The following is a 14,580-nucleotide window of genomic DNA, read 5'->3' on the forward strand; positions in this document are numbered from 1 at the left end:
AACTCTTTACATTTGTGCTCTTCCAAAATAACTCATGCTGAGTCACTGTTCAAAATATGGTAGAAAGAGAATGATTTAGGGCAGCATTAGTAACATTTACTGTCTCTTGATGGTAGACATTTATTCATGTTCATTTTATGATAAGGCAATTACGATTTTATGCTTTGATATAAATATGGTGTTATGATTTGTAGCAACTGTAAATCAACATTGAATAATCTTAATAATATTATCGAACACGGCCACTAGTATGCTCTCCTCTAATAATATGTAAATCAGTAGCGATGTCTGAGAGCCTCAAAGCCCTTGGAGGCTTTTTATGGCCCAAAGATTTAAGTATTCCATAAAAATCCAGTTTATTAAAGTGTGATTAAACATCTGGTCATAAAACCACCCTAAACCAGGACATACAAAGACATGATGTTCATGGTTACAACACAGCAGAGTTACAGTGTAGTGAGAGCAGACACATTCATACTTAGCAGAGAGGTCTGTGTATGATGGATTGAACACTCGCATTTCAGCCAGCATTGAAAAAGTGTCATCATTTTGAAAAACAACTAAATATAGTATTTGCTTTCTTTTCTTAACCCATTATATGAATATATCCAGACAGGACTCAGCTCATCTCATATAATATAATATAATATAATATAATATAATATAATATAATATAATATAATATAATATAATATAATATAATATAGACAGTTACACTGTATTTAATAAAACAGTACTTGCACACCTGAAGTGCTAGTCAAGCCACTTAGACCACTGACCGCTTTTCTTCTTTTTTATTTTTTTAGGTGCTGCTGATAAACAGGTACGTACTGTCCTTATGCCTTTTCCTCCTGCTGTCCACATACTTTAATTAAATGTCCAGTCAAATACCAGCCTTCTATGATGTAACCCTGAACAGTGTAGTCTTCTTACTTTTCTGCTGCCACAGTACATGTTTCTTTTTTTATTCTCTCATTTTTAGTTCCAGGAGCGGAGCAAAAGACAGACGAGTCCTTTGAAAGTCACAACCATAAAGGTAGCTGTCTCTTCCTCTCTGTGCCACCTGGAAACTGTTCATCAAACTGTCTCAAAGGCATTACATGGTTATATGTTGCCACCTTGTGGTTCCTGGGCATTAATACAGAAAGCAATGTTGATTTTTGAGAAAACACGTTTTAAAAATTGTTTATTCAATTTTAAGGATGTCCTTGCAATGATTAAATTACAGATATGTGATACATAGAGTAGTGAATATTATTTATAAGATCGGATACCACACAAAAAACCTATGCCAAAGATGTAATTTGAGAGAAAATAAACATCAGAATTTCAAGATATTATTTTTGGTAGTCTCATTAATTACAGTCAGTCAGTCATTGTCCAGCCCGCTACATCCTAACACAGGGTCACGGGTGTCTGCTGGAGCCAATTCCAGCCAACACAGGGTGCAAGGCAGGAACAAATCCTGGCCAGGGTGCCAGCCCACCGCAGGACACACACACACCAAGCACACACAGGGAAAATTTAGGATCACCAATGCACTTAACCTGCATGTCTTTGGGCCATGGGAGGAAACCCACACAGACACAGGGAGAACATGCAAACTCAACACAGGGAGGACCTGGGAAGCGAACCCAGGTCTCCTTACTGCGAGGCAGCAGATCTACCACTGCACCACCCTCATTAATTACAATGAAGCCCTAATGAAGACAGTCTGAGAAATGGCCAAATGTTTGAAACAAGTCCTGATGCTGTATTCTCTATCCCTGCAGGAAGATCCATATACCATGAGCCATGGCAGTGAGTTTGAAGGGTTCTGCATGGATATGCTCAAGTATCTGTCCAACAAATTGGGATTCGAATACAGTGTCCAGCTGGTCAAGGACAATGCCTACGGCAGGCAGGATGCCAAAGGAAATTGGAATGGAATGATCGGAGAAGTTGTTAGGAATGTAAGCAGATGCATGTAAATCATGGGATGGGCAGGTTACTCCTTCCAGTGTTGGTTGAGAACACACTGGGGCTAAACTTTAAACCTTTGAGTCTGAGGTTGAAATTTGACACATTGGTTAGTGCTGCTTTCTTACATGTACTGGTCCCTGTCTTTATGGGTTTTGCACATTCTCCCATTTTCTTTGGTGTATTCTCCTACATCCCAAAGATCTATATGTTGCATTAATTGGAAACTCTAAATTAGCTGGGTTTTAGAGTGAGTCTTAGTAGGTATCTCAGTGTTGAACGCCTGTTTAATCCATAATTAATGGTGACCAACATTGTTGAGATCTGGCATCCCAAAGTTCAGTAGGGGGATAAACAGAAAAAATAATGGATTAAGACAAAGACATTTTTTCACTAACAGCTTAAGGAGGTGGCCTATTTCTTAGGCTTAAGATTCTCAGTGTAAGATTTTTATCTAGATTTTTTATGGGTCACAACATTGAAGTTGTATAGAGCTGGCTGATACTTATCAATGTTACACTTTTGGGAGAGAGGAATATTTACAACTAGCAAAATACCCGCGCTTCGCAGCGGAGAAGTAGTGTGTTAAAGAGGTTATGAAAAAGTAAAGGAAACATTTTAAAAATAACGTAACATGATTGTCAATGTAATTGTGTTGTCATTGTTATGAGTGTTGCTGTCATATATATATACATATACACATATACACACACATATACACACATATACAGATATATTATATATACATATACACATATATTTTTTATATATATATTTTTTATATATATATATATATATATATATATATATACACATACATACATATACACACATAGATGCACTTACAATAACATAGAAATCAATATAAACAACATTAACATCATTATCATATGAGAATATGAAGTAATATATAAGAAGCACATTTCATATAAATATAAATTATTAAACAGTAAAATCTTCTTCTATAATTTGCTACCGTGGCTTTTTGTTGGTCTGTCCAGGATTTTAAATCACATGTAGCTTGCAAACCGTTTCACGTATTGACTTGAAATGTGGTACACATATAATACGTCACGTCTGCTATCCGCTTTATGGGTGATGAATGTATTACTCTTTTTATGTTTATTTTATTTTAGAATCAACTCCTATCTGCGCACACCAGGGCGGCCGTGGGCAGATGCGTATGGTGTATTCACTCCATGTTATCGTGCATTGCGCTGTCACTGGTATTTTGATAAAAGAATTTGAACAATATATAAGAAGCGTATAAATTATTAAACAGTAAAACATTAACATTTAAGAAGTAAAGTTACATTGAGTACTACTGCAGTGCCTTCGGGCATACCTCATTTTTTCTTTGCCCATTACATGCTTAAATGTATACATTTTTTGGTGTACCTACCCGAGAACACGCGACATATAACCGACCGTGGGAGAAGCATGGATTTTAAACACGCGTTGAGTTCATCTGCTGGTCTCCCTTGTGGAATAACTGGTAATGTTTGAGTAAAATCTACAGCGAGTAAAACGACATTACCTCCTTTTTTTTTTTTTTACGATCTCTGAGATCTTGCTTTTTTCGGTTCAAGGCTTCATAAGCTCTTTTATGTTCAATGTTGTACTTAATAAGTACTAATTATCCCAAACCATCATCTTTGAATGTTGCAAGACTTTCGCCTTGTATGTAGATCGGGGTAATTACATTCATTGCATTCCTAGTCTGAATCACAATCTGATTGTATGGGTGGTTACCTGGCACTGTAGGGTTGCCACCCGTCCTTTAAAATACGGAATCGTGCCGCGTTTGAGAATGAAATTGCGCGTCCCGTTTTGAATCAATACTGGATGGGATTTATCCCGTATTTTTTTTATCATTTTTTTTTTAAAGCAGCGTCTCATGCAAATCATCCCACACGCATTTTATGAAGATGCCTCCTTTCCTAGTTTTGATTGGGTAATACTTGATGTCATCGTTAGTTTGATTGGTGTTTTTAACTGTCCAGTGAGGAGGGCGTGTCTTTTAAGTACAGTCTGCAAAGTGTTGGCACTGAGATGTTGCGTCAGCGCCATAGTTGAAGCCCCTAACGTTGCGGTCAGCAAGTCGGCTAACATCCGCCATGTGCCGTCTTTCAGTTGCGAGAAGCAGATCATAGAATGGTTGAAACTGTTGCCCCTAACGTTGCGCCACGGCGTGTGCTTCGTTTATACCTCGTGTCTTCTCATTAAACTTTTATCTCGCGAATATGTTATTGCAATCCGCAGCGGGAGCGTTTCTATTAACTTAATTTAAACTTACGTTTTACACCGTGCTTTGTTTCCCTTATGAACATGCTTGTATGCTTAACTCGCTCCGTTCTCAATTGTTTAATTAATTTTTTGCTCTTCGCTGTTTGCGGCTGTTCCTCCATTTCCCCCTACTTCGTTCTTTTATCTCGCGAATATGTTATTGCAATCCTTAACGGGAGCGTTTCAATAAACTGATTGAAAGTAGTTTTGCATTTACCTTTTTAGTAAAAGGCGAGCTTTTAAGCCTGAGAAATCACCCCGTAAATGCACATGTTTAATTGGACATGTGTTAATATGTATGGTTACACAGTATTAAAAGACAGTGAACAACGTCAGTTACCTTTCTTCCCGTGTTTGATAAAAGGTGAGCTTTTAAGCCTCAGAAATCACCCCGTAAATGCACACATTTAATTGCACATGTGTTAATATGTATGCTCACACAGTATTAAAAGACAGTCAAAAATTAACGTCATTTACCTTCGTTCCCGCGTGTGACTCGTGCTGTAAATGTCTTCCTTGTTTTTAGTTCACGTGATTACGTAGGAGGCGTGATGACGCGATACGTGACTCCGCCTCCTCCATTACAGTGTATGGACAAAAAATATGTTCCAGTTATGACCATTACGCTTTGAATTTCGAAATGAAACCTGCCTAACTTTTGTAAGTAAGCTGTAAGGAATGAGCCTGCCAAATTTCAGCCTTCCACCTACACGGGAAGTTGGAGAATTAGTGATGAGTGAGTCAGTGAGTCAGTCAGTCAGTCAGTGAGGGCTTTGCCTTTTATTATTATAGATATCTCATTACAACAAACTTGGTGCATAAGATTATTATAAAAAGAGAAAGCATGAAGATCAAGATTTACAGGTGTACGCTGTAAACAGTACAAACTGGGAGTCCACATTTGTCTATAAAAACTCAGACCATACTTTTATTCTAATGGAAATTCAAATATGGGACACGTTTAGGCTCTGTATTTACAAACAGATCATAGATGTTTTCCATGTATATTATGCAAGTTAAATATGCTGATTTTAATTTATTAACTCCGGCAGGAAGCTGATTTGGCAGTGGCTCCTTTAACCATCACGGCGGCAAGAGAGAAGTCCATTGATCTAAGCAAACCTTTTATGCAGACGGGCATTGGAATCATCCTTAAGAAAAATGATATCTCATCGGGGCCCAACTTCTTTGAATTCTTGAACCCATTTTCCAAGGAGACTTGGATTGGGGTCCTCATTGCATATGTGTCAACCTCCATCTGCCTCTTCATCGTAGCCAGGTAACTGGTATGGGTTGTCGCTTGAAGCTTTAAAATCAGACATTACTTCCCATAGTATTTTTTAGACCTGCTGTTGCCCCAAGTTAGAAAATGTGATGTGTCTTATCACTGTGGTAAAGCAGGCACAATCCCTTCTCATTCTTGGTTGGGAGAAATTCAAAAAGACAAAATATAGTGAAGAAAATAAGGCAAAGTGTATATAAAGTAAGGGGAAACTGGAGAGAAATGAGTCCATGCTGCAGTAGAAGAATTTACAAAGAATGGTGGTAAAATCCATTTCATTTCAATGTTGCAAAATAAAAGAGGTCTGACTCATCAGCTATGATACTTTTTTGTTGACTTCCTTGAGTTCAGTCTCTGTGCGTATTAATGTCTACTAATCTCCCCATACTCTCTTTCATTCAGTTTCAACAGCCTATCACTCCTGTTCTTTCCAGGTCACAGCCATTTTCGTCTGTCAGTAGCATCTCCAACTGATTGGAAATGGCTACAGTGGCATACTCATGTGAGCTTTGTTTAATTCATTTGGTGCATGGTTGTCGAGTCCTCTGTCGAGTCTCCAGTTTCATGATTGCCATTGTCTTATTTATCATTGAATCATATGACTTCTGTGCTTTGTCTGCTAACTTATATTTGTTTTCACCCTGCATGTGCTTGGACACTCATCTGACTTAACCCTGACCCTGTCTTTTTTGAGCTGTTGGTTATCTAATTTCTCAACAGTTTTTTACACCAATACCACTGTAGACTTTTTTCTTACCTCACTCACACACTATCCTGAGGCATAACCCATGGTAAAGGGAAAATGTGGAAGAAAGATGCAGATCTGACATCATAACAATGGCAAAACAGAACAAATGTGAAAAGTAAATGTATGGATCTTCCAAAAGCAGAGAAGCTCAAAGCTGCTCTTTACAAGCCAACTCACATTTGCTCTGCCTGTGAAGGTGAATATATCAGATGGCTTCTGTAGACAGAATGTGCAGCACTCCTGAAGGGATTTTTGCGTGTTTGCTAAAATTAATACAGTTAAGTTGGTTGAGTAGTTTTTCAGTCAAAGTTTTCTGTGTTTTAATTATGATGAGAAGAGAAGCAAAATGACACCTTTCATTGGCTAACTGAACAAATTACAACATGCAAGCTTCCGATGCAGCTCAGGCCCCTTATTCAGGCAATGTAGAAGGGGCCTAAGCTCCCTCAAAAGCTTGCATATTGTAATCTGTTCAGTTAGCTACTGAAAGGTGTCATTTTGCTTCACTTCTCATTGCATCTATAATTGCTAACACCCGACTACTATGTTTTAGTTACTAATTATCACAATAAGCAGGCATGTAAAGTAAAAATATTTAAGCAGCACAAAATGTGCCATTAGTTTGCTCCAGACACATTGCCACAGAAAGATAAAAAGAATAAAGAATTCTATAAAAAGGAATCTATTAGGCAGTAGCGCTAACTAGAGAGTAAAAGCTAATCAGGAACCTTTAGTTGAGCCTTCAAGGGCTTGCTTCATTCATTTGACTCTGTCATAAATATTTTCTGGCCAAACCCCGAGGCAAACCCCGTTTTTGAAATTTGATGGTGTAAATGTATGTGCTGATTTGCCCGAACACCGTTTCGAGTTTATTCAATAAAAATAAGACTATCTGATAAAACAATCTACTTACGAAAGTGGGAATATCCAGAGCTGATGTAGCCGGTGGCATTGTTCTCAAGAATCTGCGGATTTCTGGCCATTATGGATTGCACGTCATTGTAATAAATAACTCTGGCCGACCGATAGTTTAGGATATTGCCCTTGCATCATGATACAACTGTTGCAATGCTCTTAGACTACTTTGATATAATGATGGTAATATTATTGCTTTACCTATTTTGAATTTGTCTGAACTATTGATATTTGAATTTTGAACATGATCAATGAGCCCTTGCATATGTTCTGTTCTAAGTTTAGCTTGATTCGATTTAATAAAGAAGACGATTAGCTTCCACTTTTAGATATGCATTAATAAAGTAATGTTGCGACAGACGTTGAGATGATAGAAGTGGGTTAAATACATGGGAACGTATCACTAATTTGGACCCGAAATAATGTGTGGGTGTTATACGATCATGTGCCCTTCAGCAGATTGGTATTACATCTCCTTTGTTTTCTAATTTGCATGTGTTTTAGTTGTATTCAGGATGCAGAATTTGCAAAAGAAAGAAGGATAAGCATGGAGATTATTACTGAATGATTAGACATACAAGCAACAAAATCACTGTTCTTTGTACATATGACAGTACACTTGCTGAACATCAAAAAGTATTTTCCTGTTTTGGATCTTTAATTTTGAATCTTTGATTTTTAATAAAAAAGGATATCTTATGAGAACAAATTCCAACAAATGTGAATATTGCTCAGTAGTTCTCATGGGTCAAGGATCCAGCATCCTGACTTCAAATCTTGCATATGGTCTCCATCTGTGTGGTGTTTGCACGTCCTATTGGAGTCTATGTATTCTTTCTCTGGGCACTCTATTTTTTCTCTAACTTCCTCAAAGACATGCTTTGAAGGTTAATTCTTAACTGGCCATATGTGAATTTGAGCTTGGGTGTGTTTGTGAATGAGTCCCGAGATAGTCTGACACACTATTGTGAGTTGATTTCTGTCTTGAGCTTAATGTGGACTCAATAGGCTCAGGCTCCCCACCCTGCCCTGAATTAAATTAAGCACACTTGAGAATGGTATGCCATGATATTATTATTTTATTTTAATAAGAACCTAGGTAATCCAACATTTGAATCGAATGTTATGACCCCATAGATTCAGTTTTTCAGTTACAGACTGCACCATCCTATATTAAAATAACTGCATCTTTCTTCTTGTTCTAATTGCTTAATTCTTCAAGATGTCTACCATGAATGGTTCATTTCTGTGCTTGTTTTAGAATTACTATAGTGTTTAGATGTGGACTTTGGACATTGAAAACCATTCATTTTGTTCTTCAAATATTTCTTTACGTTCTTTTTTTCTTGTATGTTTGGGATCATTATATCATTCCAATTACCTCAAAGCATTTCACTTTCAGGTTTACTGACAGTTGGATGGCCTGACTTTCTCCTTTACAGTATATCTTATTAATGCAAAGCAACATTCATGCTGTATTTCATTTGCTGATGACTAACTTGTCAAATCCTCAGGCCAGAAATAGCCAAACTGTGACATTCCCAGTGCCTACAATGGTAACATTTGGCCCTGAATTTCGAAAAGGCTGCCTCTTAATCCACTGCATGAGTACTGTTTAAGGCTTCAATATGACTGTGACTTTTACAGAATGAACAATCTTGAAGGGGTTCACTGCTATACCCATTTTAGGCTTACATCACTGACATTGATTTTGTGGTGCTATTTGCAAATGATTTTGCCCTCATTTCTAACCTTTAAAGCATCAATATCTTTTCTTGGATGGTATCAGTAAGATTATTCTTTTAATTAAAGCATTTTGTTCCTTTAGAATCTGTGTGGAGACAACTTGAATAAGTTAAAAGGGGGAATCCCAAACTATCATTGATGTTTACCCACAATATTTTCTCTGCTGATCGTGAATATGTCTGTCTGTAATAAGAATAATCGAAACTGGGAGGCACACAGTGACTTTGGAGTGGTTTTGAAAATGACTAAAACACACAACAACATTTGCCATTAATCTTTCTTGTGCAGTTCGACAGTTTTGGAATTTGTATGAAAATTCGATCATTTTTAATGTTAAAACCATGCAAAATTCAGAAAATCCAAAAGAAACAAATGCTTTACTTATGGAACAACAGGTGATGGCCTACTGTACATTAGAACATTAGAACAATCTAGACAAGAACAGGCCATTCAGCCCAACAAAGCTCGCCAGTCCTATCCACTTAATTCTTTGAAAAAAACATTAAATCTAGTTTTGAAAGTCCCTAAAGTCTTACTGTCTACCACACTACTTCGTAGCTTATTCCAAGTGTCTGCAGTTCTCTGTGTAAAGAATAACTTCCTAATGTTTATGCGAAATTTACTCTAAATTTATTCCAAATTATCTGCCAATCCACCTATCTTGGTATCATCTACAAACATCTGTAGATTTGCATTTGTGTTTCAACAGTCAATGGTGTGAAATATAACTGTAAAACAGGTCTTATTTTAAGATTTAAACGTTGAACAGTGGATTTAAAAAATTGTCAGCTGTATTAAAATGATTCTGTTTGGTGCTTCAGGCTCAGCCCATGTCAGTGGAATGAACCTAAAAATGATGAAAACCAATTCACTCTCATGAACAGTCTGTGGTACGCCATCGGGGCTCTGACTCTGCAAGGTAACTTGTTCTCCCCAGACACTAATATTTCTTAAAATCAAATGTTTCTTAAAGTCATCCTGGTATCTATTTTAGGTACATGATTCAGTAATTTATTACAAAGTCCTCTCATTATTTTATAATGAAAAACTTTACATTTAGGATATAATTTTTTTTTTTCTAGTTATTACAAAAAAAATAACATTTGGACCTCATTCTCGGTCTGAATCATCCATCGATTGATTTTTAAACATGCTTGTTCAAATGAATTAATTATATCATGTTAAAATCCTGATTTTAACAGGCAACTTGCTGAATGACTTGTAATTTTTCTCTCCTTTGTCTCCTGCCAGGCGCTGGCCCACAACCAAAGGCATTTTCTGTCCGAGTCATTAGTGGCATCTGGTGGCTCTTCTCAGTGGCACTTCTGGCTTCTTACATTGCCAATTTCAGCTCCATATTGGGCACAAACAGTGTCAAGTTGACTATTGAAACCTTTGATGACCTTGTGAAACAGGATGTCATTGAATATGGGACAATGCAGTACTCCTCCACTCTTAACTTTCTAAAGGTGAGAGGCAATTTAGTTTTTGTTTGACATGAGACTAAAGCTATCAGAATATTGCATTAGACCGAAAAAGTGCTTCAGTTTTTTGTGACGTTTATGTAAAATGTATCTTGGTAATATGTTTGCCAGTTTTTTGTCACACACATTGCCATTATCCATCTGTGTTCAGGCTGGTGGTGAGCTGTGCAGTGCCTCCAAGTTTAGTTTCCTGATGATCACATGATGTGTATATGTCCAACATGGCGACAAAAGCATTCCCTTATATATGATTAACTCTGTTTCTGTTGTTCTTTTTTGAGCATTTCAAGAACATTGGCATTGTCTTATAATTTGCTGACCAGAGACGCACACTGTACACCGCAAAGGCACTTGCCAGTGTGACATACTTTGAGCCCTTACCTATGCTGAGCAGGTGCTATATTGTGTCCACCTGTGCTCCACACCTTATCGGCTCTTATATGTACAGAATATGTTGTAAAAAGGAGACAGGCAAATACCAACAAATCAAATTAATCACAATGATGATCAAAAGAGGACAATAGGGTTTCAAGTGGTGTTGAATGCAGCATCATAGCAGAGCTGCAAACCTTAATTCTCAAAAAAAAAAAATGTACCTGATGTATTTAGAATGAGCCACCACTCAAAATGCATTCAACATCCAAGGTCCTATGGTCAGAAAAAAAAGGAACAAATGGAGACTGGCACAGCTTGTTCTGGTGTACATAAAAGCTACAGACAGGTCAACTAACAGCTGAAGGATGTCAAATGAGATATAGCGTGATGAACCACTATTTGTATGTTGGTATAGATGAAGTTTGTCAAACAATGAATGCCATTCTTTCTAGAGAAATGTACAATTGAAGATGACAAGCGAACATTAACACAGCACACTGAAACATCTGAAAACTGCCTGGTTTGTGGTACTCCACTCCACTGTCTCCAGATTCACAATGAGCAGAGGACAAGGTTATGCTAAAAGCCCTCTTAGTCCATGTACTATATCTGTTTTTTGTGGTAATAATAATAATACATTTTATGTATATAGCGCCTTTCCCATGCTCAAGGCACTTAGTGTTGATAACAGGGAAGAGCGACAGCAACATGCGTGCACCAGCATCCCCTCCACAGTTCCACAGTGGTGCCAATAGCGCAGGCTGGTGTATAATGTGCTTTCATGTGACATTTTGTGTACCATGACAGTTGAACAAAGTATAAATTCTGAACATTGTACCAGTCAAAATGTTTATAAAAATGTATTATGCTCATAACATATTATTCCTAAAATTTCATAGATTATGGATTCTTCATCCATCCATCCATTTTCCAACCCGCTGAATTGGATTCTTCATTATGTGGTTTATTGGTTATGTTAACAAAATTATTTGATTATTTTTATTCTATCATTAGCGCAATGTCATTTTGTTTTTGTGATGATCACTGCCATTTCAGGATCCCCTGCTGCTTAGACGATGCTTGCAGTTTTAATGGGCAAAGTCTCAGAGGTTGGGGTGTCTGAAACGATATAAATACTGGTGCAATATGTTCTCTCTTCATCCGTGATTGTGGAAAACCTAAAAGATTTTATATAAGCGATGAAAGTAAACTGTGGCTTTGAAACCTTTAGTGATCCTTCTTTGACCAAGATTATAGTTAGCGGTTAGGCTTTGGTAAAAGGTTTAATTGATTCTCTGCTTTTTGACCAATTCTTCTTGGCTAAGACGTTGATTCATCTCTTGCTCTGTTTCTCATCCTTCCTTTGCCTTTTATAGTAGAACAAATACCAGTGCAAAGTAAGTGCATCACTTCTTAGCAACTGTTATCATTCTACAAATGAGCTTCTTCTCTACGATAATGCTCCATGTCACAGGCTAAAAATGCCCTTTAATACTTGGAAGATTATGAGTTAATTCAGTGGCCTCCCTATAGTCAACTGGTCTCAAACTTCTCAAGCATTTTGTGGGGATGAAATAGGATAATGGGTTCAAAGCAGAAATTCCAGCTCCATCTGATTTGCAATAACTGCAGGATATCTGGAGTCAAAGAGGACCAACATCCTTGTATTTCATTGTCAACACCTTTCTGAGTCCACTGACAAATTCAGGATGCTTTAAAGGCAAATAGGAGAATAGCCTGTAGTTAGGTGGGTATTCTTTTTAAAGTGATGTTAATGGATAGCACCTTATTTGCATGTCACCACACTGAAAACAAAATCAGCCACTTTCAAATATATCAAATTGGGAGTATATAGTTTATAAATAAATAACACAAAAGAGTGGTGGGTCAAGGTGGAATACAAAACGCAATGAAGTAGTTGAAATGTTAAACTCACTGCACCTGTGTATACATATATATTTCCTGACTGTCTGTTGGGGGGTGCTTGCCCACTTGTGCACGTATCTCTTAACTACTACACGCAAGCTCGCTCCTTTTTCACTGTTAATCTCATGCAGTCCTGACCTGTCTTCATCCTGCCAATGCCTATTCACTCCAGCTCACCTTGCCAGAGATGATCTTAATTCCTATCTCTAGATCATTTTCTGAAATCAACGGTGGCCCTTCTTTCCTTTCTAAAGGACATCAAACTAGAACTCCCTTCAGTAGCCTCCTAGTATCATTGAGCCTTTCAAGAGTAAGGTGTCTCATGCATACTGCAAATTTATTTAAAGATTACATATATAATCAATTTTTTCACAGTCAGGTGTCATACACTACCTGCCTTTGAGCAGCCAGAATAGTACTGACTATCTGCCAGCTGCCCACAGTCTTACCAGTAAGTGAACAGAAGGGTCCTAGCCCCAGACCCTGTGCTGCTGCCTATCAGATAGAATGTATTAGGGCCTTTTGCCAGCCCCTTTGACTTATCTCTCTGTCTCTCCTTCTCTTTCCCCCCAGCACCTGAAGGAATACCGAGTGTGTCCTTCCCAGACGTCACTCCCTCTCACACTTGCACTCTTTTGTTGCCATGGGAAGTTTAATCTTTTAGCCTCCGCACAAGATAGGGTCTAACTCCTACCTTAGTGGTCCTTATCTAGTGTAAAGAGATGTAATGCTGTAATTGTTTCAAGTTTCAAGCATGATAAATGTAAATATATATTCTTAAAGACACAGATGTGCATGGATTGAATTACACAAATCATTAATATTTGGTGTTGGTTTTGTTAAATATAACCTTAATGTAGGTGTCAAATTTGCCTGTATTGATAATTTGCTTTGCAATGAAAGTTAAAATCCACTTTCACATACGCATGCAAAAGCAAAGTGTACTGGGATACTAAATGCTTTTTACTTAAAGGTTCACATTCACTATTTCTACCAAAAATTTATCAAGAGGCAAACTAAAGTAGTCTTTGTATTTTTTAACCTGACATCTGAGGAAACATCAGCCAGCATATTTTCTTCAGTCATAGACACTGACATTAAATGAATCTTTACCCTCAAAAAACCTTCTCTTGGGTCTTGACTTGTAGGAAAATAGTCTTTAAATTTAGTTAATAACATTTTTAAATGATTGATCACAATACGTTTTAGTTGGTTAGAATCTTAATTTTCATTCCTCTTTTCTGCCTCGTTTATTTGGTCTATTAAGGGTTGAAGTTTAAAAAGAAGTTGTTTTTGATTCTTTGTATCCAAATTTAACTTTCTTCTTTGTGCCTTCTATTTTATTATATCCCGTTTTATGTGTTTCCTGACAAGATAAGTTAAACTTGTTCAGAAGATGAAGCATGTCTGCCAGATGGCATAACTTTCTATCACTATCTTTGAACATTTGCCCAAGGTTACAGGTTTCATTTGATAGAGCTATAATTAGAGTAGTTTTGCTCTCAGATCATCACCAAAAGTGTTTTTTAAAACATGACATCTCAAAATCCACCAAAACTTCTGCATGCATTACTAAATAAACGTTGTTTTATCATAGTGGTAAAGATTAAAAAAAATAACTGCAATAATTTAAATACATTCAGCATAGATAATGCACACATCAGATACACAGTGACAAATGTAATGGTGCATACATTAAACTGTATAGATTTTTAGTAACTGTCATGGCAGATAGCGGAAGCTCAGATAATTGTGGCATTGTAGAGGGGCTACATAATAATAAGTATTTGTTTTTGTCTGTGCTGAGTGTGTTTTGTTTTTATTGCCCCATTTGCTATACTATACGTATCAGTAAATGT

General features: G+C 37.1%; 1 protein-coding gene across 1 annotated transcript in view; it reads left to right on the forward strand.

Moving 5' to 3' along the window:
- Positions 1–14,580, forward strand: part of si:ch211-251b21.1 (uncharacterized protein LOC571720 homolog) — a 62,457-nt gene that overhangs the window by 15,384 nt on the left and 32,493 nt on the right. The window contains exons 3-8 of the mRNA XM_028807473.2: positions 807–823; positions 983–1,036; positions 1,773–1,952; positions 5,298–5,524; positions 9,758–9,855; positions 10,188–10,405. Of these exons, the coding sequence (XP_028663306.1) occupies positions 807–823; positions 983–1,036; positions 1,773–1,952; positions 5,298–5,524; positions 9,758–9,855; positions 10,188–10,405 (794 nt within the window). The remainder of the gene's footprint in view (positions 1–806; positions 824–982; positions 1,037–1,772; positions 1,953–5,297; positions 5,525–9,757; positions 9,856–10,187; positions 10,406–14,580) is intronic.

The sequence above is a fragment of the Erpetoichthys calabaricus genome, chromosome 8 (assembly GCF_900747795.2).
Source record: "Erpetoichthys calabaricus chromosome 8, fErpCal1.3, whole genome shotgun sequence".
Taxonomy (NCBI): Eukaryota; Metazoa; Chordata; class Cladistia; order Polypteriformes; family Polypteridae; genus Erpetoichthys; species Erpetoichthys calabaricus.